Below are 26,354 nucleotides of genomic sequence, written 5' to 3'. Positions count from 1 at the left end.
AAGAGAACACAGGAATGAAATCATCTTTGCCCAGACAGTGGCTGTTGTCATGGCTCTGGCACCCTCAGCAGAAAATGAAAGGCAGAGCATGCATGCAGCTACAACAGAGCTTCCCCAAATGATGTGTTATCAGTAGCAAGGGCAACTCACCATTCTCTTCACTATGATGATTTTGGGTCCTAAAGTTTTACTGACTGTGAAAATGTGCATCAAACGCAGGCAGAATATAATAAAAGCCAGAGACAATATGATTCTTCCAGGATAGAAAGTGGCTGGGATCCATCTTAGCACAGAGGAAGGAAATGAAAAGCATATTTATTCATTAGGTTCACCATTCAAGGCTCTTCTATATTCAGAGGAAATTACATAAACTTAATCCTGACAAGACGGAGGTGCTCTGGGTTAGTAGAAAGGCAGATCAGGGTCTTGAGATCTCTCTTGTCTTGGATGGGGTTACACTTACCTTGAAAAGCCAGGTTCGCAGCTTTGGAGTGCTGTTCAACATAGCAGTCACCTTAGAAAATCTGATGGATGTTATGGTTCAGAGTGCTTTTGCCCAGCTTTGGCTGGTGCACCAACTGCGCCTGATACTGGCTCAATCTGATCTAGCCACAGTGATCCATGCCTCAGTTACAATTTGTTCTACTTGGGGCTACCCTTGAAGAGGAGTTGGAGGCTGCAGTTAATGCAGAAAGCTGTGGCTAAACTGCTGGTCAGGGCCAGTTACCAGATCATGTGACACCAATAATACAGCAATTACACTGGCTTCCAATCCACTTCCAAGCCCAACTCAAAGTGTGGCTTTTGACCTTTACAGCCCTACCTGGCTTGGGACTGGGATATCTGGAGGACCGTCTTCTCCCTTATGTTCCTGCCTAAGATCACAGGGAGAGGCCCCCTTGACTGTCGCATCAAGTGAAGAAGGAGGAGTAGGAGTTGGTTTTTATATGTCGACTTTCTCTACCTCTTAAGGGAGAATCAAACCAGCTTACAATCACCTTCCCTTCCCCTCCCCACAACAGACACCCTGGGAGGTAGGTGAGGCTGAGAGAGCTTTAAGAGAGCTGTGTCTAGCCCAAGGTCACCCAGTTGGCTTTATGCATAAGAGTGGGGAAACCAACCCGGTTCACCAGATTAGCATCCGACGCTCATGTGGAGGAGTGGGGAATCAAACCTGGTTCTCCAGATTACAGTCCATCGCTCCAAACCACTGCTCTTAACCACTACACCACAATACACCACACTGGCTCATTTTGTGAGTACACGAGAGAGGGGCTTTTCAGTGGCAGCCCCATGATTCTGGAACAACTTCCCCAGGGAGGTACACCTGGCCCCCTCACTTTCAATTTTCAGGAAGGAGTTGAAGGCAGTTTTATTTACGATTGCATTTGACTAATTTAGTTTTTATTTATTGCCAGTCCGGATTGAGATTTCAAATTGTGGCCTTTTAGGTATTTTTATCATTGTTGTTTTATTTACATCGTAAGTGACCCTGAGTTCTATAAGGTAGAAAGGCAGCTAATACACGTTTTAAATAAATATATTAAAATAAAATAAGCATATTTCCAAACACGAGGAGGCTTAATTGCCAAGGGATGCAGATTTCTGCCCCACTGTCCCCTCTGCAGCAACCAACAAAGAAGAATGTGCACGTACTCTTGCCCCAAACACTCTGTGACCTAAGGTATGTGTAGCTCAGCAGCTGAAAGATGAAAATGGCTCACAAAAACCAGAACAGACCAGGAATAAGGAGGAACTGGACCAAGATTTCCTGGAGTTGGACCTTGAAAAAGCTGCCTGGGAAAAGAGTAGGGTTGCCAACCTCCAGGTGGGGCCTGCAGTTCTTCTGGAATTTCAACTGATCTCCAGGCTACAGAGATCAGTTGCCCTAGAGAAAATGGCAGCTTCTATGATATACCATAGATTCTAATTCTCTCCTCTACAGGCATCGCCCCAAATCTCCAGGCTGGAGCTGGCAACCCTAGAAAAGAGTCATGGGAGAGGCAAAAGAACTGGGTGACTTCATCAGCAATTCCAGTCCCTGCCAGCTGATGGAGGAGTCCATCAAGGGAAACTGCAGCTTGGTGGGTATCAGCTTGATATAAATGTAGTTTCCCCACAAGGGAAGCCAGAAGCAGAAGCCCCAAGCAACCACACCAAAGTAAAGGAGGCAAAAACCAAAGGCAGATGCAACCCTGATGTCCAGGCACCTGGAAACCTAAGGAGTGGACAAAAAAGGACCCGCACATTGCTGAACATTTTCAGGAGACCCCACCATTCTTAAAAACAAAACAAACAAATGAACACACACGCTGCTGTGACGCCTGAAAATACCCCGTTCTTTTCACTTCTTACAAAAAGTACTTTAATAGCACTGCACAGTAACTCACCTGCACATCAGTCCAGCCATAAAGATGAAGATGGCACAAAGATCCAATTTGTTCCAGAAATCATTGAGATACAGGGAAACCATTTTCAGGAAGCCAAACCCATCAGGATCATAAAAAAGCTGAGAGAAGAGGAGTGGTTTTGCTGGGTCAATAAAGCCGTTGTTATTAGGGCTTCCTAAACAGAAATTGATTGCTCAGTGGCCCCTAAAGCATGGAAGCAGACTACAGCGATTAATGGGATCATATTACACATTTCCACCAAATAAAGCAGAAGCAGAAGCCATCCTAGAAAAACTGGGGGGAAATGTGTGTCTGCCTTAACTCCGCAAGTTTTTGCTGAGACTTACTTCAGATTACCAGGATTTTTTAAAATACAAGTTGGATACATATCTAAGCAGTAAAACAGAATGCCCAGTAAAATGTCATGAAGTTTTGGCTCCTTGTTGCCTCTTCCCACCAAGTAATATGAAAAAAACCCTAAACCTATGAAAGTCAGTCTGAGGCAGTCACAAAGAGGTAACTTCAGTGTAAAACAAATTTCGCTTCAGCATCTGATGTCGCGCTTAACATACAAAAGCTTACGCTGAACTCAATTCAATTAAGTCTATGGAGATGTTAATGCAGTAATATTTAGAGATTCCAGTCAGGTGTGAAAATCACAGCTTCAAACAGTCCTAGAAATCAAATGATCCAATTCATATTCCTTAAAAAAAAGTCTGCATACTTTTGGGATGGAAGGATATCTATTGATTCAGAATATATAGAACTGGTAGTAATGCTTGCCGTCCCTGACCCTGATCAGGAGTAATTAATGAGAGGACCCAAAGACCATATTTCACAATGGCAGGGAACTCATTAATAAGTGCTGTGGTACAGGATCTGTAACAGTGCAATCCTAAACAATGTTATTCTCTTCTAAGCCCATTAAGTTCAGTGAACAGTGCTTAAGACTGCATTGTAAAAAAGTAAAAATAAATAAATGCCATTATAAAACTCTAAACGTTCTAAAAATGACACAAGCAAGAGAGAGGGAGGAACAGTGTGCTGAGGGTCTCTAGAGATGGCAGAGGCACTGACCAGTATATGCCCTTGTCAATCAAATGCAATGTCTGTGATATTGCAACAGATGTATTATACGGAGGGCATTTTTCATTGACAGAATACTACAGTTTATTTCTAGGAAAATGCAACTTCTTTGCAAAGAGCATGGTAGCTAAGGGAATGCAATTTAGTTCCAGGAACAATTACAAATTCCCTGCACAACAAAACAATCGTTTAGGGAAGGCCCTAAACCTGAGGCAGCAGCCCCCAGAAGCCAGAGTGCGCTCTTTTTCAACGGCACCGTTACCAGTGAGTCTCATGTGCTCGGCACAGCCAGTACCTGCCGCGTTTCCTCACACACCAGGGAGAAGAGCCAAAAATAGATGACATACTCCCGCCAGGATGGGACTGGCTGAAAATCAACCATCAACACGTAGGCAAAGAGCCAGAGGAAGCTGAAGTAGGACAGAATATTGAGGTGGAAGATGACCACGGGAGCAGTGAAGAAGGCTCGGAAGCGAGTCAGGCAGCTCATTGGCTGGAGCCTCTTCTCCCTGCGGAACGGAAGGAAGTGGGAAAGAACGGCGTGAGCAGAGATGGCTGCAACAGGGATTTCACATTTTGCATGAGTCTGCAGTATCTAGCTATCTGTGGTATGTGGTCAGAGATGATGTGCTAATACATGTTGTTCATGTATTAGAATGATTTCACCAAAACTAATTTGGAAACAGATGAGTCTAAGGTGGAGGGAGGACATTGCTGGAAAATGTGGGCTGCTTCACCCATGATACCCATTTTTCCTGCATAGGTGTCACTACCAAAAACATTATAAGTATGTCTACTTTGCTGTATGCACATGCATTAGAAATAAATACACTGCTAATCATGATTTCTCTAGCAATTTTTGCTTGGTAATTAGCAGCGTGTTCCAGGCTGAAGTGCCCTACATATTTTTTTTTTAGTTTTTCACGCTGAGCTTCATTCAGGAAATGACTGCAAAGCCGGCGTATACCTGCTTTGTATTTCTCAAGAGCCCCTTTAACGCGACCTTTTGTGTTTGCTCCACCCTGCCTCGAAGAATCCCCTCAAGGAAGCATACAAAATCACAGCCACGTGTTAACTATGCAAACAGCAGTTGCCAATGGAAAGAACGAAGGAGCAGGCGAGTTGGGGAGTGGTGTGGAATTTCTCCGTTTGTGTCAGGACTGTGAACAGGCATTTTAAAGGTCGCATTTAAAAAAAGAGCTTTGAGCGACCATCAAAATTGAGCCTGCATAAATGGCTATCTTTCTACACATAATACTCCCTTATACTGAATCAGACCATATCAAGGTCAGTCCTGTCTACTCTGACTGGCAACAGCTCTTCTGGGTCTTAGGTAAAGTCCTTTCACATCACTTACCACTATTTGATCCTTTTTACTTGACTTGCTGGGGATTGAACCTGGGACCTTGCAAAGCAAATCCTCTACCACTGAGCCACAGCTCCTTCATCCAGGCATTGAGAAGGACTAATAAAAGGACATTATGTGTAGCTGGTATCCCATCAGTCTGCTGTCTTGCACACATGCACACAAACCAACATGAAAGCTTAACATTGTGAAGCCAAGCCCTGCAAATACCTGAATGTGATGAGGCCAGTATAGAGCAGGGGGAAGAATAGCATGCCCAGGATGACCCGACAGATTCCATTATCCACACTCATCTTCCCCCACCAGACTTTGGTTAAGAAGGCCTGCAAAGGGGAGAGGAGTATTGTGAGAACAACGTACAACACAGGCTGGGGCATGCTTCTGTGTCCTGTACAAGGTGGCAGACAGAAGGTGAAGGATGGGGTGCTCTTTCTGTAGAGAGGACAGCAGACACCATTCCATGCCTGAGGTCGCTGTGGGTTTCATGACACAGAATAAAGTGACAACCCAAAAGACCCCCAAACGGCTCTAGAGGAGAGGTGTGTTCTAGCCATGGCTGAGTAAGGCCAGGTCCTCAGCTCTGCCCTCCCTTGTGGTCCAGCACAAGCACACAGCTAAGATGCTTGACTTGACTACTGTGCCTGGCTACATTATTCCAATCTGGGACTATGGGGGGTTCATAGTAACCCTTTTCTCTGGTGATGACTGCAGCTGCTCACAGGAATATGGCTACAGTGTGTGTACAAGAATTCGTGGTGGTGAGAGGATCACCATTTTGTGATCTTTTTTTCATGAGCACTCCAAAAGGCTCATTTTCCCGCCTTGAAACCTTGCTGGGGGAAAAACTGCAAGAAGCAAGTGTAAACTGAGGTGACTCAAGAGGAGGTCCTCTATCACTAGAGGACACACACTGTTTTTAATTCGAAAGGGAAAAGGGATGAGAAGGCTTGCTTCCCTTCAACCATGTGGTTAGTGCTGGTGGAAGGAAGGAAGGAAGGAAGGAAGGAAGGAAGGAAGGAAGGAAGGAAGGAAGGAAGGAAGGAAGGAAGGAAGGAAGAAAGAAAGAAAGAAAGAAAGAAAGAAAGAAAGAAAGAAAGAAAGAAAGAAAGAAAGAAAGAAAGAAAGGAAGGAAGGAAGGAAGGAAGGAAGGAAGGAAGGAAGGAAGGAAGGAAGGAAGGAAGGAAGGAAGGAAGGAAGGAAGAAAGAAAGAAAGAAAGAAAGAAAGAAAGAAAGAAAGAAAGAAAGAAAGAAAGAAAGAAAGAAAGAAAGAAAGAAAGAAAGAAGCCACTCAGTATTTCACTTCATTTACCTTCTTCATGAAACAGCAGCAAAAGTGACTGGGGAGCTCTTATGAGGCAAAAGATAGGCAAGCAAGGTTCTGAAGTAGCAGCAATTTGTGGGAACTCAACGGGAGAGTGACTTTTTCTTTCCCTAGAGAAGCAGCAGCAGAAGCAGTGGTGGTGGAAAGCGTTCTTTACATGGAAAGAGTCCCTCCACCAGCAGCATAGCTATCCCTTCTGGAAAAGGCATGGGGATGACCTTAATTCTCAGTCCCCACTGAACTGGGTTTGCTCTTGCACAGTAACAGTAAAACAACACTGCTTTTTGGGGTTGTCATCTGGAAACACCCCAAGAAAGCGAATCACACCTGGATGCCCCCATGAGACACAAACTTCATATTTTTGGCCTCCAGGGCTAGCTGCAGGCAGGTGGTTTTGCCCCAAGCATCTGAGATACGGATCAGGAGCTTCTGGGCTCTTTCCTCATCCTTCCGGTAGCATTCAGTGAAAACACCTAGAAAAGCAACCGGGGTTAGAGACATTAATTAGTGTCACGGCATCTTCCATCTTCACATGGACTTTCAGCATGAGCATAGCCTGGGTTGCCTATGTACAAACACCACACAGTGTGTAGACACAGAGGCAGAGGACACAACCCTGGTGTGTAGCTGGAATGGAAGGAAATAAAGTGGGAAAGGAGGGCACCCAAAGATAGAAGATAGATAGGTAGGAGATGGGCTTAAGAGCCTAACCACATGACACATTTACCCCAGATATGCCTCCAGATTATTTTGGCATATGTGTTCTGGGAGTCCATGCCTCCTTGTGCTGTAGTTCTAATTGACATTGTAACCATAGCATGTGGAGAGAGGATTCTTAAGCCTTCCTCCAAGTGCCACTTTCCCAACCTGAAATGGCCCCAGGTAAGCACTACTTGCCCTATTGGGGGTAGGGGCTCCATGTATGCTGTTGGGGTATTGCAGTTTTCCTCAAAAGGGCAAACAGGGGGTCCCTGGGACCATTTCAGGTCAGGTAACCAGCACAGTGGGAGAAGAAGCAGGAGCCTCCTTGCTTGTACACTGTGGTCCCAATCCAGATTGTGCCCCCTGAGTGCCCAGAAACTGAGTTCCCAGCAGGGAACTTGCAATGAACATCCAATTGAAAGTCCTTAGGATGGACCTGGGCATGACCAAATAACTGTGTAACATGTAGTTAAGCCTTATTGCACTCTGGCTTCTGAGTGCTGATTCCAGTGTTCACCTGTGGTTGAGAGCATTGCTGAACAAGCGACTACATAAAACTTGCCACATTTCAGGCTGAATCAAATCCCTGGGATCTATATGGCTGCAATTGTGCTCCAGTTTTTGTGTGTGAGATAATGTCACAGGGGAAGGAATTCTAGGGCAGGATTGAGCAAGTTGCTCTCTAAAATGATGCTTGGGCTGGGAGTCGCATGAGGCCAATGCAGTAAAGAGGGTGGTATAGGAACGAAACAGTCTGGGAGAAGGCAGCACGGAAGCAGGAGACCGGAGTTGTTATTCGGCCCATACCTGACTCCAAACAACCCCAGCCCTGACTCACCAATGGCTCGGTGCTCATATTCCTCTGCCAAGGTCAGCATTTCCTCTGTGCTGTCAGTGTCATCTTCCTCTTTGGACAACTCCTTCAGTATCTTGCTGCAGGCCAAAGCTGCTGCAATGCAGTCCTGACTCTGCAGCAAAAGAACTCCGATTAGCAAGAACATGATACTCCTTCTGACCCTGGGTTGACAGGGTACCTTTCTGCAGTCCTGGCTTTTGGAAGGCAGGTTGTTCTTTCAGTGCAGATCACCCTTCCTGCTCCCAGTCTGCCAGCACCGTAGCAATTCCCTGCTTCCTACCAACTTCTCTATGCCCTGCTTATGGTCTTGTTCAGTGGCAGGCAACCCCTACTGTGTGTGGCCAATCAGTGGCACACCAGGCTGGTTCCCTGCTCAAGCAGCCAAGGTGAAACCCTGACATTCTAGCAGCACTGCTGGGGCACAATGTGCTCTTTCTGTCTGGACAAGTAAATAGCTATGCATTTTTATTTTGCTCTTCTGCCAAGGGGTTCAGGACATAGTACATAGCTCTTCCCTGCTCATTTACCCTACAACAACCCTTTCTGGTAGAACAAGCAAAGAGAGTGACTGGACAACTTCAGTGACCTAAGGTCACCCAATAAGCCTTGGCAACATAGGGATTTAAACTCAGATCTTGCAGGTCCTGATCCAACTCTGACAACCACTACATCACACAGACTATCATCCAACCCTTTTTCCATCATTGTCTCTTCCCCTGCAGCAGTGCAATGATATATTCATATGCAGAGATGGGGTGGTGGTGGCACTCAGACCAAACAGGTTGCCTACCCTCATCTAGTTCACACAGATGTGGTAAACATGTGTCTGTTCTGTTCTACAAGTCCTCTTCATAATAACATCACATCACATAACCTGAGTATTTCTCAATACAAACCAACAAACCAACAGCCCCCTGCATGCAGAAATCTAGCAAGTCAGAAAGAACTTTCTCCTTGACAACTAGCTGACCATACCCTTCCTGGTTACTTAAATCTGTTGGGGGGTGGGAGGGTGGCTAACTGGGTCCAAGAGGTAGTTAATGCCTCCTTAAGAGAGGGGGTAATCACCCCATTCTTGAAACAAGCTTTGGCATATCCACATCTAACAAAGCCTACCCTGAACCCAGGAGCTCTCAATAATTATTGACGAGTCTCAAATGTTCCATTCCTGCGCAAGATTATGTAATGGGTAGTGATTGGATAGCTTCAAGCTTTCCTGGATGAGGCAAATTGTTTTGATCCTTTTCAGTATGGTTTCAGGCCTGGTTATGGGACTGAAACAGCCTTGGTCGCCCTGGTGGATGACTTGCACCAGGAGATGGACACATGGACGGACTCTTTTGATTCTCCTGGACCTCTCAGTGGCTTTTGATACTATAGGTCATGGTATCCTTCTGGACCACCTATTTGGGCTGGGATTGGAAGGCACCGTTCTGCAGTGGTTCCGGTTCTACCTGAAGGGTAGGCTTCAGAAGGTGATGCTGGGGGACTGCTGCTGAGCTCTTTGTGTCTGGCCTTGGACTGTACGGGGTACCACAAGGTTCCTTTTGTCCCCTATACTCTTAAACATCTACATGAAACTTCTGGGTGAGGTCATCCGGAGATTTGGGCTTGGATGTTACCAATAAGTGGATGACACTCACAAATCACAAAATCACACAAGGTTGGAAGAGACCACAAGGGCCATCCAGTCCAACCCCTACCATGCAGGATCCCACAATCAAAGCGCTCCCGACAGATGGCCATCCAACCTCTGCTTAAAGACCTCCAAAGACGGGGACTCCATCACTTAATTCTGACACTCTATCTCGTACTTCCAGCTGATCCCAGGGAGGTGGCAGAAACCCTGAACCTGTGCCTGGATGCAGTTTTGGAGTAAAAGGGGGGTAATAAACTGAAACTTAATTCTGACAAGATGGAAGTGCTACTGGTGGCTGGAAGGTCTGACCCAGGATTTAAGGTGTCACCCATTCTGGATGGGGTTGCACTCCCCTTGAAGGAACAGGCTTGTAGTCTGGGGGGCTCATGGATCCCGGCCTACTGCTGGATAAAGTGTGGCCAGGAGTGCCTTTTACCAGCTTTAACCAGTTAGTCGGCTGCAGCCTTTCCCGGGCAGAAAAGCTCTGGCCACTGTGATGCATGCATTCAGATTAGAATACTGCAATGTGCTCTGTGTGGGGCTGCCCTTGAGAAGTGTTTGGAAACTTCAGTTGGTACAGAATGCTGCAGCCAAGATGCTGACTGGAGTGGGTCTTAGGGACCATATCACTCCAATCTTGGCCCATTTACACTGGCTCCCAATTTATTTCCAGGCACAATTCAAGGTGCTGGTTTTGACTTTCAAAGTCCTATATGGTTTGGGACCAACAGGACTACCTGCTCGCCTATGAACATGCCCGGCCACTGCGGTCATCTTTGGAGGGCCTATTTCAGGTGCCCCTGCCTTCTGAGATTAAGGAGGTGATAATCCAGGAGAGGATCTTATTGGTTGTGGCACCAGAACTCTAGAACTCTCCCAGGGGAGATGCATCTGTCCCCTTCTGTTGCCATCTTACTCCAGCAGGAGAAGACTTTTTTTGTTTCATTTGGTGCTCCCTCCTTCCTGACCAATGTTTTAATTGCTGGCTTTTTGTGCGTTCGTACATATTTTAGCTGTTTTTAATTGTTTTAATGATGTGTGTGTGTTTTGGGGGGTTGATTTTTAGTTTTAAAATGTGATTTTATCATGTATGCTTTAATTTTCTGCCTTGGTGGCCCTTGTCAGGGCAGAAAGGTGGGGATAAAATTTTTGTGAAATTAAAAAACAGTAGCTTTTTAAATGGTGGAATTTTTTAAAAGGGAGGAATAATAAATCACGTGCATCTTCACTTGCAGTCTCCAGAGACAGGCTTAGCACCTCAGTGAGACTAGAGTGAAACCAAAGCCTCTTTGTCAAGAATATCCCAGCTGTGAAGGGTATCCCTAGGGTTGCCAGCTCCTGGTTGGGAAATACCTGGAGATCTTTGGGGCAGAGCCTGAGGAGGGTGGGGTTTGGAGAGAGGAGGGCCTTCAATGCCATAAAGTCCAATTGCCCAAGCAGCCATTTTCTCCAGGGGAACTAATCTTTGTTGCCTGGAGATCAGTTGTCATAGCGAGATATCTCCTGCCACCACCTGGAGGCTAATATTAACACACTCAATCTCTGTATTATAACATCAGTTAATATTTGTATTATGGTATAACATACTATATATAGTAACCCAATTATCATACACTGTTATGTTACACTATTTGTATCATAATGCAGCAAGGCACAAGTGTAATATAGGTCAATGAGTATGTCCAAATAAAGTCAACAGAAAAGTCTTTGTTTCTTTGTTTCTATGTCCCTTTGGGGTGGCTGAAGAAAAAAAAACTTGAAACAGGCTAGTTACCGGCATCCTGTTCTACCCTACAACTTACAAGGACATAACCAATCATTTTATGAAGAAAAAAGGAAATTTTGCAAACAAGGAACAAAGAAACAAACATTTTTCTGTTAACTTTATCTGGACATACTCATTGACCTATATTACACTTGTGCCTTGCTGCATTATGATACAAATAGTGTAACATAACAGTGTATAATTGGGTTACTATATACAGTATGTTATAATACAAATATTAACTGATATTATAATACAGAGATTGTGTTAATATTGGCCTACAAATGTGTTCTTTGACTACTACTCATAACTACAATTGAGTTTACTATATTGAATACCACCTGGAGGCTGGCAACCCTAGGTATCCCCCTTATCTCCTCACTAGGGGGATCTTGCCAGCAGGGTCAGTGAAGTTCGCTGGCCTTGGAGGTAGCGCTCAGAACCAATGACAAGGCTATGTTTCCTAAACTGAAGGATCTCCCACAAGACCGTTTGAGGTGGGTACAGTGCAATCTGGATACAACTTGGGAAAAGAAGTCTTTACCTGGGCCCAGATGATTTCAGCCAGCTCCCTGCGGTTTTGGACAACTGCCCAAATGAGTAAGTCCCTCACGGGATCCATGGTGAATGCGACGCGGCCAGCAGAACGCTTGCAGAGGGATCGAAGACTCACCCCTTGTACCTACAGAAAAGAACTTCCTTGTCAAAGCTGGAGGCAGCACAACAAAAAGTTGAAGGCACAGTCAAAGGCAGAAGGCAGAAACATGGCTGCCCATGATCAAGGCGGCTTCTACACAGAGACGATTCTCCATCAGTTTTCCCCTCCCTTTCCTTAGCTATCCAGAGCTGCCATTTCCCTACCTTTTTCAAGCTTAAAAAATTGGTAATGGCTTTAGCACTATAACATGATAACAATCTATTGTAACAATATACTAATTACCAGCCATCATTATTTAAACGTAAGCCTCTATCCCTTTTGGTTGTGGCTATAAGGAGATGCAGCCAGTACATGAACCATTCTAAATCTGCAACCAATAAGGGCTAGAGACTAACATTAAAAAGGGAGGGGGAGAGAAAAGAAGCTGGAAAATAGTACATTGTTGTAATAGATCATTCTAATGTTATAACAGTTATAACAGTATAGCAATATAGCTAATGCCTATTTTAAACAGCCTGAAAAAGCCCTCCAGTGGAGAGGTGAAATGGCCGCTGTGGGGACCGAGGTAAGAAAAATGGTGCTATATCACTACAGTGTTACAACAATATAGCAATTACCATTAAAAAAAAAACACAAATGAAAAAACCCTCCAGTGGTGCATGCTGGGGAGGAATGGTGGCCATGGGTGGAGGGGTACAAAATGCTGCAAAAAACAGTGTATGGATATTCTGTTGTTTTTGCGAACGCCTCTGTTTTCACAGAGGCAATAAGAGCAACACGGACCATTGTGACGGTGTGGAAGCAGCCTCAGAAGGGAGTCACTAGTCAGCTTTGGCCACTAGAAGAAGAAAAAAAAGGAGAAGACAACACTAATGTCCCTGGTGTAGGAGTCACTGGTTCCTTTCCCCCTCATCTCACCTGGCCTTCTCCAGCACTATCTCCTGGGATAGCAGGGGAGCCAGGAGAGCACAGAGGGATTTGGGGGTATATCAGCTGCAGCTGGCTTTTAGCCCTTGTGGGAAAGGGTTTGGGATACAGAGATCAAAGACCAAAATTGGAGATGTGGATCAAAGTGGAACGCCAAAGAAGGGTTCTAAACATTATAGTCTGAAGTTCCTGAAAGCCAAAAGAAAAAAAAATCCCCAATAATTGGGTCTGTCTCCTCTCAGCCTCGGCTGCCTCTGCAACATGGCAGCAGGAAACAGTGACATAAGTTAAGACCTGTTTATATTATGAGCTTAGCAAGGATTGGTGCTGGGCTGAAGCACATGTATCTCTGGTATATTGCGCAGGGGCCACTATTACGAGAGGAGGGAAGAATGGGCAGCCCAGGTATGGATAAGGAAGCCCTGTGGTGGAAAGAGTTGAGAGGTCCTACTGTAAAGCTAGGGGGCTATAAGAGTTCCAAGGGGTTAACAACATTGCAGAAATAGAGTACATTGAGCTTGATATGAGGCACGGCGATGGAGAGACGATGTCGCTCGGTGTTCTTCGGCTTGGGGTACAGCGGCTGTGTGAAGTCCCCCAACAGCTCCCTTAGCACCTGGGACACGTGGTGCAGCTGGACCCTGGGCACTCTGGAGAAGGCCGAGCGCTCCTTCTCTTCCAGCAGCACCTTCTGCAGCTTCCCATGGAAGACGCTGGAGGCCACCAAATTGTCATAGAGGTAGTTGAGGGTATCCCAGGTAACAAACTCCTTCAGGCGCACACCTTGCTCCAGAAACAACTTCACAAATTCTGGCTTGTTGGCTATGAGGGCAGCTGCCATCATTGGGTGCAGATCACAGGGCTGTAGGGCAGGAAAACAGCCAGCAGAAGACAGGGTTACGACAGTGGGCTCAGGCCCAGGTTGGTTCTCCCGCGACACGGAAACAGGGAGAGGGTGTAAGGAAAGGCATTCCAAAGGCAGGGAGGAGGAAGCAGGCAGGAACTTGGAGCCACCTCTGGTAATGGCAGCATCTGTAGCTTAGTCATGAAACCAAAGTAAGCAGGCAGAAGACAGCTAATGGGAAGGGACCGGCGATCACAAGATCATCTCTTCTGTGCCTACTTGTAAACCTCATCGAAAGGAGAAAAACAGCAGCCAGCTCCAAGAAAGCAAACACATTAGCGTTTCCCATGGACAAATATTTAACCACCTCCTCCCTCTCAAGAGATGATTCACAGGAGCAGGGTTTTGGGATGCATATCCTGCTGCCACGGGAGAGGCAAGGTGGGAATATCTGCATTCCACAGGAGCACATTGCACCTGCGGAAATGCTAGCATGGATCCAAGCTAATATCTGTCGAGCTAGAAACCCCGGTCCCATCCCATATGGAGACACTGCCTTCTGTTTCAACAAAGAAACTAGAGGTTGCCCTATTGTCCAAGAAGACAAATCACACATGACACAGGTATGAACGGCCAAGGTTAATGTTTAGTAAGTGCAGAGCCCCGTTCTTTAGCAAGCCAAAACCAAAAAACAACCCTGCCTTTACTGCAACAATAGGGGACAAACAAGTGATGTCACTATTTCTGAAACCTTTAGAAATGTGAAAGCATTTGCTGCTGGAAGCAAGGCTACTTGCAGACAATAACATGGGAACAGAATTGATGAGAGAAGAGTGAGCAAATCACCTGGTCCACCCACTCTACCCTTATTTCCCAGAACCTTTTGTTGAGGAGAGAATAACTTTGCTTCCTTTTCTTTTCCACAAAGGCCAACATTCATTCTTTGCGGGGATGACCTCAGCAATCTGAAGGGGTTGACATAACCTCTTCAGTCTGTACAGCACATAAAGGTGACACCATGAGACTGAAAAAGCTTCAGTTGAGTGAAAGCTCCTTCAGACCTTTTCTTTCCAAAACTTCTCTGCACAAATCCTGTTCCCAAATCATATAAAGGAGGCCCGTCAGAAACATTCCAAGACCTGCAAAGAGTGAAGCGATGCATTATGGGTGTTCTCTATTCCCCATGAACCACAGTGGGACCTCAGAAAACAGGGAGAGGGCTACTATGTCAATATATTTTGCCCACCTCCTTGCCTCCACAAATCACGAGGCACCCTTGCACTCAAGCCAAGGCTGGTACTTCTGGACTCTGCCCCAACCCATATGGACAGAAACAGGGCACAATCTTTGCCAACATGTCACCAAAGAACGGCCTACCTTCCACTCATGATCATCGGTGAAGATTTCACTCCGGGCAATGTCCACCCTGTTCCATGCTACTGCAAGCCTCAGCTGGTGATCCCAGTTCTCATGGCCAAAATTATCACGGTATCGGGAGGCTGCAACAGAGACATAAAGGACACCTGAAGCGGTCTTATACTGAGTCTTGACCATTGGTTCATCAAGGTTGGTATTGCCTACTCAGACTGGCATTGGCTCTTCCAGGTAGAGGGCTTTCACGCCACCTATTACCTGATCGTTTTTTAACTGGAGATGTGTGTGTGTGTGTGTTAAGTGCCGTCAAGTCGCTTCCGACTCATGGCGACCCTATGAATGAAAGTCCTCCAAAATGTCCTATCTTTGACAGCCTTGCTCAGATCTTGCAAATTGAAGGCTGTGGCTTCCTTTATTGAGTCAATCCATCTCTTGTTGGGTCTTCCTCTTTTCCTGCTGCCCTCAACTTTTCCTAGCATGACTGTCTTTTCCAGTGACTCTTGTCGTCTCATGAACTGGAGATACTGGAGATCAAACCTGGGACTAGGGTCAGGCAAAAAAAATAAAAAACTGGTAAATTTTGGGTTTGGGTTTATAGGGCCTTTTTTCCCCAGTAAACCCAGAATAAGCCAAATACCCATACTGGTAAATATCAGTATTTGGCTTATTTCTGGGTTTACAGAAAAAATCGGGTCCGTTATAGTCTATGGGGATTTTTTTCAAAGCTCCTGTGGGGGCATTTTTGGAGGTTGAGTTCCCAAATTTTCCTGGTAGCTTCCAGGGATTCTCCTTGCATGAACCCCAAAGTTTGGTGAAGATTGGGTCAAGAGTCTGATTTTATGGGATCCAGAAGGGGTTGCCCCCTCCTCCATGCATGGTAAAGTTTACAATGTTTTTCTATGGGGAATGGGGGCTACCCCTTTGGGACCCCATAAAATTGGACCCCCTGCCCTAAACTTTGATTACTCTACCTCAAAAAAATGCCCCTCTGGGAGAATTTTAAAATTACTTACTTTTCACAGTCAGTAATGGCTGCCTGCTTGAAAACGCAGTTTCCCATGAATCCTTGCAATGGTCCTGCACAATTGCACATGCCAGTTGCAAGGAAGCCCGCAAACAAGACCACTGCAGCAGCATCTTGCCTGTGTGCCACAGCACCTAATATAATAGGCGCCTCTGATACTAGAGAGAAGAGGTATGCATCATGACTAGTATTCATTTTGACTAGTAGTATGGTTGTCAACCTCCTGCTATTACAACTGATCTCCAGCCAATAGAGATCAGTTCCCCTGGAGAAAATGGCCGCTTTGGCAATTGGACTCTATGGCATTAAAGTCCCTCCCCTCTCCAAACCCCACCCTCCTCAGGCTCCGCCCCAAAAACCTCCAGCTGGTGGCGAAGAGGGACCTGGCAACCCTAACTAGTAGCCATGGATAACCCAATCCTCCATGAGTTATTTGCCCCATTTTGGGGTGCACATAGGAGGGAAATGTGTAAGCTTTCACATGTAAATAGCTCTGCAGCACCCTATTCTATATCCTGAAGCACTGGCCCACATTCTAGCCCAATGACAAGGGGAACAGGCAATGTCCCATGAGGGACCACGAGGATGTAGTTTCAGAGAAGAACTAGACGAGTGGGAGATCTGTGAGCAGAATTACTTTCAAGTTTTTTATTACTAATTAACAGTACTACAGGAAGTACTTTTGTCTTCTAAAGGGGATTATACAAATTCATGGCGCAGAGGCCCATAATTTGCCATGATGACAAAATGGAATGTGAGTGGCACATAATGAGTGGCAGCAACTTTCTGCGTAACAGTGCAGGGGGAGTTAACAACTGGATGAGGCTTTGGCCACCATGCCCAGTTTGTAGGACTTCTGTGGCCATCTGACTGGCCAATGAATGAAACAGAATGTGGACTAGATGGAACACTGGTCTGATCCAACATGGTCTGATCCAACACCCTGAAGACCAGGGAAGCAGTTTTGGTTGGGGACAGTGCTTAATCTGCATTCTTTATCTGTTTTTCCCCATAGAACAAACAGCAGGAGACTAAATCAGGGAAAGGATAAGGGAGGAAGCCTTTAAAACACTCCTATTCCAATGCTGCTTTCCAGTCTTCAGAGCAGACCCCACAACTACATAAACAACCAATCCAGCTTGCAGAATATCCTGGTCACAGGTCTTCTGTGTCATATCTAGCTTGACCTTTAGGGTTGCCAGCTTTGTGTTGAGAAAATACTTGGAGATTTTGGGAGTGGAGCCTGAGGAGGGCAGGGATTGGGGAGGGGAGGGACTTCGATGGGGTATAATGCCATAGAGTCCCAAAGCAGCTTCAACAAAGACCCCCCCACTGCCCCCCCATGTTTCCGGCAACTGTCCACATTGTTTGGGGAGTTTGTTTTTTTCAAGAGCTTGGCATAATTGTATACTCCAATATTTGACGCTTTTGCTTGGCTCTTTCATTTTTTCTTTTTAACATTTTGGAGATGTGCAGGTGGTGGCTTTGTAATAAATACAAGGACCAATGAAGACTGGGCAAATCCAGCTTCTGTTCCCAGTCAGAAAAAAAACAAATCTCTCCTCAGATCTAAAGGAGACGAATGTCTGCATGTCCAAAATATGTGCACATCTGTATGCTCGCAGACAACTTCAGCAGCAGCTCGGCTATAGTCACTGCTCACCTTTGAGCATTGCTTGCAGAATGGCCACATCAACGTCCTGCTGCCCATCTTTGCCTTCCCTGAAAATGGTCAGGAGTTGCCTGTTGCGCACAATATCTTGGATCTGCAAGAACATGTGCAGCTGCAATAACCACGTTCAGTAATGAATTCTCCTCCCTATGAAGCTTTTACTGCACTTGCCATGAATTTAGGATCACTGGCTCTCGGTTTTCCCAGAGATATACTGACCTCCAGAGTCTCTGGATTTGATTTTCATAATTAGTATTATTTCTAATGTGTACAATGCAAACAATGTAGGTGGAGATTTACAAAGACCAAACTGGTCCCTGATCCAAACAGCTTACTACCCAAAATTTTTGATAAGACAGCAAAGAAAGAGAAAGGAGGTGGGGATAAAGAGCAGCAGAATGTGTTTCGTTCCAGTTGAGAGCAAGCGTGGTGTAGTGGTTAAGGGTGGTGGTTTGGAGCAGTGGAGTCTGATCTGGAGAATTGGGTTTGATTCCCCACTCCTCCACATGAGCGGCGGAGGCTAATCTGGTGAACTGGATTTGTTTCCCCACTCCTGCACACGAAGCCAGCTGGGTGACCTTGGGCAAGTTACAGCTCTGTAAGAGCTCTCTCAGCCCCACCTACCTCACAGGGTGTCTGTTGTGGGGAAGGAAAGGGAAGGTGATTGTAAGCCGGTTTGAGTCTCCCTTAACTGGTAGAGAAAGTTGGCATATAAAAACCAACTCTTCTTCAATTGTATGTATCCACGTTTAGTTTCAGTAGGGAATGGGGATAGAGACTTTCTGTTTTCATACCTAGTAAATTTTCTAACCCCAGTAGACTCCTTGAGACCATGATACTTAGTGCTTATATAAGAGATCCAGCATGGTGTGATGGTTAGAGTGTTAGACTAGGAGCTGGAAGACCCAGGTTCGAATCCCCACTCTGCAATGGAAGCTTGCTGGGTGGCCTTGGGCAAGTCACACACACTCAGTCTAACCTACCTCACACGGTTGTTTTTGTGCGGATAAAATGAAGGAGGGGAGAACAATTTGTAATCCACTCTGGAACCCCACTGGAGAGGAAAAGTGGAATATAAATATATCTAAATAACAAAAGAACATTAAGAGTTCAAAGCTTCTCCATATGCTTTACAATAGCCAGTTGCCCGGGGGCCCCATGAGCATAGGGGCCCCATGCTAATCTATGTATGTTGTGACTTGCTGTCAATGAATAAATAAATACTATACTAAACTATAAATATTTGTTATTTGAAAATGCATATTTAGCATGTGTTTTTACTAAACACTGATTTTGTTGGAAGCACCAATAAATATATCTTTAATTTTACCGACCATTGATATTTTCATTCCTGTGAGTGGTTGTGTAGGTAGGGGCCACAGCGCACTGCTTTGCCTGGGGGCCTATAATGCCATTAAGATGGCCCTGGGCGGGGAGACTCAAGAGCTAGTGGGAAGGGCCCTGTGACTCACCTGAGGTCCTGACCCATGGGTTGAAGCCCCACTGCTGTGAAGGTTTCTCTTATATGGCCGCCAAGTCACAGGCATATACTCTGTGCAAAGGCTTCCTCAGGGAATGTGGAAGGGCAGTGACCATTTTATAAGTGCACACTGGGGAACCGAAGTTGTTAAGTCCACGTGGGAAGGATTCACGAGCTCGGAGACGGAGTTCAAACAACAACCGCGTTTATTGATTACAGGAACAGAACTGGTTAACACAATGAGCAACCCCTGTTTATATGCCCCCTTGGCCGCCTGCGGCCACTCCCCCCTTAATCCGTGATAGGGGGACATAACCTCCTGGTGACCAATGGTACATATTGGCTTAGAGCCAATGGGGTCCGTTTGCTTGACCAATAGGGTGAGCAGGGTTTAGGATCCTTCGTGCAGAACTCAAGCTCCTAAGTCTCCCTTGCTTACTCCCCAACTATATACATACACAACAGAAGTAATACATATTTCTCACTGACATGTAATTGCCAGGTTCAGAAACAGGTTCTCCAGCAGCATATCCTTAACCCTGGATAGAACTTCCCCAACGAAAACCTGTAACATTTCAACATTCGCACAGGGAGTATGTTTCAGCCTTACCTTTTTGGTCCACTCCACAATCTTACTTTCAGTGAACTCCTCATAGCAGTCCTTGAAGAATATAGTTAGTTCCTTCTGTATCAGCTTGATGCTTATTTTGGAGTTGGGCAAGTTAGCCACTTGCGCAATCACATCAGCCACACGCCCCGAGCCTTCCACAATCACACAAGGGGTGCCGTTGGTGATTGCATTGTAGATGGTCTGTAGAACAGGAGAGTCTGATGTCACAATCCCAGTACTTACAAATGTCCACTGTCATATTGCTGCTGACTTCAGAGCCAATCTACAGAATGAGGCGGTAGACTGCAAGGTCAGAAGTATGAACTCTGCCACTTCAGAGTGCGGATAAGGGTTCATCTTTATGAATGATCTCCCATGTGAAATACTTTCTCCATATAGTACATGTGAAAGGGTTAGCGCAACCCTCCCCACGACATCATGTATGTGGGAAAGAATTAAAAAATTATGTTCCTCAAATCGTCTGAAAGTTCTGTAATCCAGAATCCTGCTACTTCAATAGACTGGTTCTGAGCAGCTTTGGAGCAGGCAAGGGTGGCTTGTGTGGTGGTTCTCTAGGAAGGCTCCAGCTACAGCCACTCAAGGAGAAGGGAGTTTGATGCCTTTACTGGAGGCCATCATGAGGCGGTGACTGAGGCTGACCCTGCAGAACCATACCAGCTCATGGCTGCTCAGTAGCTTGGGTGGAGGTAACGACACCCAGATGTTATCCAGCTATGCACCTGCATAGTATAGCTGCTGTTTCCATTGCCACCTCCTGATAAACTCCATTAAAGGCATCAGATCCCCTTTCTTCTTTAACAGTGCTCAGTAGTGTGTTGAAGCAGTTGCATTCTGGACTACAAAACTTCAGACGGTTTGAGGAACATACTTTTTAATTGTTGAAGGCTTTCACAGTCAGAGTTCATTGGTTCTTGTAGGTTATCCGGGCTGTGTAACCGTAGTCTTGGTATTTTCTTTCCTGACGTTTCGCCAACAGCTGTGGAAGGCATGGCGAAACGTCAGGAAAGAAAATACCAAGACCACGGTTACACAGCCCGGATAACCTACAAGAACCAATACTTTTTAATTCTTTCCCTGCTATGTTCCTCCCAAACCACCACATGAGAACATATGTCCAGGGTACACTTGCTAAAGCATGTGGCCTCACTATCTCTTACCACAGAGAATTTGTTTGCCTTTTTTGAGATAGGGAACATGCAGGTCAAAACACTTTGAAGAGAAGGCTGTACTTATGACACCTATCCCTCCTCCTGACGCATCAGCTCTTGCGCACAAATACCAAAAAGCTGGTTTCAGCCAATAGATGCCCAACAGAGTCATTATGTAACTACGGTCTGGAGTGGTTTGAATAGGTGTTTAAAATGAGAACATTCTCCTATATAACATTTTCTTTTCAAAAATGAGCTGCTCTTGTGCCCAGTGAAGTACTTACGTCAAGAGTCCCAGGGCCACCCTCCAGGACTACACAAACAATTGGTATCTTAATGGCAACTCCTGTGAGGAAATAAAGGTTCAGTCATTTCCACATGCGTATAATCCATCTTTCTTCCCTTCCTGCTGGTGCCCGCTGTCACAGGGTCATTAAATAATTTGGTATCAGAAGCACTCTTTCAGGAGCCTTCGGAATGCAGAACCATGAGGAAGACACTGCAGAAAACAGTCTAAATCTGAAGAAACCGCTTGTCTTCTTCTCAGTCACCAGCAACGACAATAATGCCCTAGGATAAGGATATTGCTCACCGATCCCAGATTTAAGTCCTTTTGTCAGAACACAACACCAGCTAGAAATCACAGGCTGACAGGTGAGGTCTATACATTTGTAAAATACTTTAAAGTAATAAACACATAGACAATAAGTGCACTGATATTGACAATGGTCTCAGTACTTCATTGGACAACATGAGCCCTACAGTCCAGCTGATAAAAATGACCGTAATATTCCCCATCCCACTTCTAAGGCTGGAAGAATCAGGTGATATTTCAATATTAATTACAGTTGTGGCTCCAGACTTTCCCCCCTCTGCAACAGGATGCCACCCTACCTTCTTTCACCTTTGTTTGCTCTGAAACAAACTTCTCAAGTTTGGTCCTCAGGGGGATCTCCATGCCGTATTTCCCATGTGTCCCATCATCCACCAGGATGAAGTGTGAGTGATTGCTGTCCAGGCAAGAGAGGTTGCCTTGGCTCTCCTCATCCAGCATGTATTCCGCTGGGAAACTGCCCTGCAAAATAAAAACAAGCAACAAATAGACAAACCGACAGTAATTCTTCGACCTCTCACCCTTAGGGTGGAATTACATGTTATTCGAAGTTCTGTGGTCATTTTCAAGGACTTTGTTTCTTTTACAAATTGTAGATGCTGAGGCTGTGGTATATCGAGAGAGCCTGGTGGGGGCAGAAGAGGTATTTTTAAACTCCCCCCATCACTATTTCCATGCTGCTCTGACCACTGCTCCCCAGGGGAAAAACATAAGAACCTGTCAATTTTCCACAGGCCATTTATGCAGGGTCAATTTTGATGCTTGCTCAAAGCTGTTTTTTTAAAATGCGACCTTTAAAATGCTTATTCACGGTCCAATGCAAAAGGAGAAATTCCACACACACCCCACTCGCCTGCTCCTTTGTTTCTTCCATTAGCAACCTTCCATTAGCGTTCGCATAGCTCACGCGCGGTTGTGAATTTTGCATGCTTCTTTGAGGGGATTCTTCCTGGCGAGGGCGGAGCAAACACAAAAGGTCACATTAAAGGGGATCTTAAGAAATGCGAAGTAGGTATGCGCCTTCCTGAATGATGGTTCAGCGTGCAAAACTGAAAAAAAGCTGCGGGCACTTCAGCCTGGAATGCACTGCTAATAGGGTTGCCAGGTCCCTCTTTGCACCAGCGGGAGGTTTTTGGGGTGGAGCCTGGGGTGGGCGGGGTTAGGGGAGGGGAGGGACTTCAATGCCATTGAGTCCAGTTGCCAAAGTGGCCATTTTCTCCAAGTGAAGTGATCTCTATCGGCTGGAGATCAGTTGTAATAGCAGGAGATCTCCAGCTACCACCTGGAGGTTGAAAATACCTATGCTAGAAATAGTAGAAACTATAATAAATGGCAGCACGTGGCTTCAAAGATAATATAATGTGAAATATACCAACTGGAAAAGAAAACAATATTATAGAAAATAATAAATCTATTTTTTGGAAAATCCAAAACATAACATATATTCATAAACACTGTGTTGAAAGCCACACAGAAACCTCACTGGGTCTGAAATAACAAAAAATGTATATATACAGATTGCTTTTAACAACAAAACATGAACAACATAAATTCAAGAATTATTTCTGTGGCCTTAACAAAGGCTCATGTATACTCAAGAATTATAGTCCATGAAAAATCACGAAGAGACGAAGAAAGGTCCAAGGTGGGTCTATCACAAGTATGCGTTTCGGAATCCAATCCTTCCTCATCTTGGCGACCACAACGCTGTTTAAAGAGACCAATAATAATGGCTTCTAGAAATAATGATAATCATAATAATAATAAGGCTCATCAAAATGGCTACAGTGACAGCTTAAGAGTGTTGAGAATACATTTGTAACAACATGAATGCAATTTCAAAAATAAGACTGCTTACCACTGCTTTTCAAAAAGTCCAAAGAATCTTCAAAAGGAAATTCATGGGAACAATTTTTTCTATGGTACAATGAAGCTAATCAATAAGGCTAATATTAAAAATGAGTCAAAGATTGAACAACTCTCCATACTAAAAAGGAAGTCTTACCCCATATGAAAGGGATCTAGAAAGAGTAATCAACCCATTCAGAAATCAGTATTCTTTGAAGTGAGAACAGGAATGCAGGGACAAACTTAAATACACACAGCTGTGAGAAAAATTTCTCAAAAGGATCCAACTGATTAAAGTGACCACGTTACAAAAAACAAGAGAGGTCAAATTCTGTATTTAAGCCACTAGGTGCTAATGTTTTAAAAAGAAAAATGAAGCGTCTCTCCTGGCAATTGAGAATCTTCTTAACATCTTGTGCCTGGTATGCTTTAGGCTGGTATTGCCAAAGAACAAAGAATTTGAGATCGTGGTCACTATGACCATGAGAGACAAAATGGCGGACAATTGGTGCGTCCTGAGTTCGAGCCCTTACCCTTGCACGATGTTCACCAATGTGTAAGCGTACTTGGCGTAAGGTACAGCCAATGTACATTTTTGGAACTGGGCAAGAACACAGAAGGGCATAAACGACGCAGGCTGATGCACAGTTAGAAAACTGTTTAAGAGTGTAAACAAATTTACCACCATCAGCAGTGACTTGCTTCACAGGTAGGCTGTACGGGCAGGCGGATCACCCATTGCATTTAAAATGACCATGTGCAGTGATCTTAGATTTCCTGGGTAACACGTCGGTTTTAATAAGATGACCCCTCAGAGCAGAGGTTTTTCTTAAGCCTAAAATAGGAGGAGAATCACAGCCCGGTAGGTGATTGATGACATGCCAATGCCTCTGAATAATCTTTTTGATATCATAAGAGAGATGTGTATAGGTGAAAGAAGCTGTCAGTCTCTTGGAAGTTTGTGGATCAGATTTCGGAGACAAAAGCTTAGAACGATCAAGAGACATTGCTCTCTGGTAAGCTCCCCTGAGAACAGGCTCAGGGTAAGATCTGGAATGAAGATTCTGTGTTAGAAGTTGTGCTGCTGTTGCAAAATCTTCAGAAGTGGAAGAGTTGCGCTTCAAGCGTAAGTATTGGCTGTAGGGGAGAATATGTAAACCCCCTCCTGTGTCGGTGGGATTCCTGTATGGTTTGATTGCAATGGTGTTACAACTGGTGCAAAAAGTAAGTACGTCTAAAAATGAAATGGAGGTATGATGCCAACTGCCAGTAAAGGTCTTTCGACTCACCGTGGGGCAGATGAGGCTGTTGCGGTTGTGCACGGTCCCCCACGTGGCAACGCCAATGGTGACAATCTCACCTTCCTTGTAGCTACTGCTCACGCTGAAGTCCCGCACGGCTTCCCCAACTTGTTTCATAACGCCAGCATGAGAGCCACCACTGATGATCCAGGCACCTGTGGAACAAATAATAGGAATGGACTGGCTCTGCTGCCACATTTCTCTTGCGTTTGCTGCGGGCGGATACATGCCCAGGCCCGTGCCTGTTGCGTTTGGACCAGGAAGCCACTTTACCTGTTGTCTGTGCCACTTTGACAAGCCCCCTCCTGAAAATGTTCTTCAGTCTCGGCTTCATGTTGAAGTTTTTAGCTCCTCCTGTCACAGATATTAAGAGATTTGGTACATCGAGTCCCCAGTGTTGTGTCATTAGCTGGTAGATGACTCTTGGGGGTGTGTCAGAGGACACACGCACAAACTGCAAATCGAAAATGAAGCATATAAGGGATGCATTCCCTAGGCTTAGTCATTATGCAACAATATCCAGGCTCATAACAATTCCATTCACTATCAAGGCGTTGAATACACCAGAGTGCAACCTTTATTATTACATTTATGTGCTACCTGTCTTCCACTGAACTCAGAGGCTCATACATACAAGGTGCCTAGGAGCTAGTCTCTGGTGGATCAGGCCCTTGAAACTGACTAGCTGCTGTTGGTGGTACCAGAATAAAGGAGAAGTTACCAGGAGTGTGGAGAAGGGGGAAGGCTCACTGGGTAGGAAACCTGGGATGGTTACGTGCCCTCCATACCCCAAATCTGGCAAACAAGGGCTTGTGAGAGCCTGTTTCCCTGACAGTTGCTTTCAATTGAAAAAATCCATGGGGAGAACTAATCATCTTGCTACCTTGGCCTTGGTCCTTATAAGTCAGCCCCAGAGAATACTCCAATGTGGCTACAGTACCTTATGAGGCCATAAAACTAGGGTTGCCAATCTCCAGGTGGTGGCTGGAGATCTCCCGCTATTACAACTGATCTCCAGCCGATAGAGATCAGTTCACCTGGAGAAAATGGCCGCTTTGGCAATTGGACTCTATGAAGTCCCTCCCCTTTCCAAACCCCACCCTCCTCAAGCTCCGCCTCCAAAATATCCAGGTATTTCCCAACCCAGAGCTGGCAACCCTACATAAAACAGGAGCGGAGGTTAATTTTTGACCTTGCAGGCTAGATATACAATAAAAGGACTTAATTGATGGATTCATTGATCTCCTGCACTTACTATTCAATTAATGATTCCTTCTTACCTTCTGAGACTTATTGGAAAACCTTCAACTGCCAATAGCTGTGAATGAGGCCCACCATGTTCATGCAATAAATCGCAGCCCCCTGTATGATAGTCATGTGCTAACTTACCTTTGCTACTTTTTGACCCAAGCCTGTGAAAAAGAGGTCCCCAAAAGCATCTGTTGGTACTTCTTGAACATGTCTTCTGGGGTCCCATTCTTTTCCCTGGAATATGGCAGGTTTCATAGCCTCCTCTGAATGCTGTTCCCTAAGATAGCCACACTCACACACTATCTTCCTGTAAGAAAACACCATCAGCATCTCAGAAATTGTTGAAAGCCTTGCCAGGACAGGCTGCCGTATCCACAGAAAAACTATTGAGAAAGCTGGATGCCTTTTCTGCACCAAAACAGTCCCATTACAAGCACTCACAGCCATCCCACAAACCC

General features: G+C 45.3%; 1 protein-coding gene across 2 annotated transcripts in view; it reads right to left on the bottom strand.

Moving 5' to 3' along the window:
* Nucleotides 1–26,354, bottom strand: part of TRPM2 (transient receptor potential cation channel subfamily M member 2) — a 48,067-nt gene that overhangs the window by 16,473 nt on the left and 5,240 nt on the right. The window contains exons 4-19 of one of the 2 annotated variants that reach the window (XM_056849315.1): nucleotides 26,035–26,203; nucleotides 24,919–25,099; nucleotides 24,634–24,800; nucleotides 21,778–21,958; nucleotides 21,168–21,229; nucleotides 19,715–19,915; nucleotides 17,616–17,718; nucleotides 14,932–15,053; nucleotides 13,222–13,572; nucleotides 11,670–11,807; nucleotides 7,704–7,833; nucleotides 6,491–6,636; nucleotides 5,053–5,165; nucleotides 3,772–3,985; nucleotides 2,391–2,509; nucleotides 151–283 (exon numbers count right to left, since the gene is read on the bottom strand). In XM_056849315.1, coding sequence (XP_056705293.1) covers nucleotides 151–283; nucleotides 2,391–2,509; nucleotides 3,772–3,985; nucleotides 5,053–5,165; nucleotides 6,491–6,636; nucleotides 7,704–7,833; nucleotides 11,670–11,807; nucleotides 13,222–13,572; nucleotides 14,932–15,053; nucleotides 17,616–17,718; nucleotides 19,715–19,915; nucleotides 21,168–21,229; nucleotides 21,778–21,958; nucleotides 24,634–24,800; nucleotides 24,919–25,099; nucleotides 26,035–26,203 — 2,530 coding nt within the window. Of the gene's footprint in view, nucleotides 1–150; nucleotides 284–2,390; nucleotides 2,510–3,771; nucleotides 3,986–5,052; nucleotides 5,166–6,490; nucleotides 6,637–7,703; nucleotides 7,834–11,669; nucleotides 11,808–13,221; nucleotides 13,573–14,931; nucleotides 15,054–17,615; nucleotides 17,719–19,714; nucleotides 19,916–21,167; nucleotides 21,230–21,777; nucleotides 21,959–24,633; nucleotides 24,801–24,918; nucleotides 25,100–26,034; nucleotides 26,204–26,354 lie in introns of those variants that run through there. The other variant, XR_008933324.1, reaches the window with a different exon arrangement.

Source organism: Euleptes europaea, chromosome 5, assembly GCF_029931775.1.
Source record: "Euleptes europaea isolate rEulEur1 chromosome 5, rEulEur1.hap1, whole genome shotgun sequence".
NCBI lineage: Eukaryota > Metazoa > Chordata > Lepidosauria > Squamata > Sphaerodactylidae > Euleptes > Euleptes europaea.
This window is presented reverse-complemented; position numbering and strand designations above follow the sequence as displayed.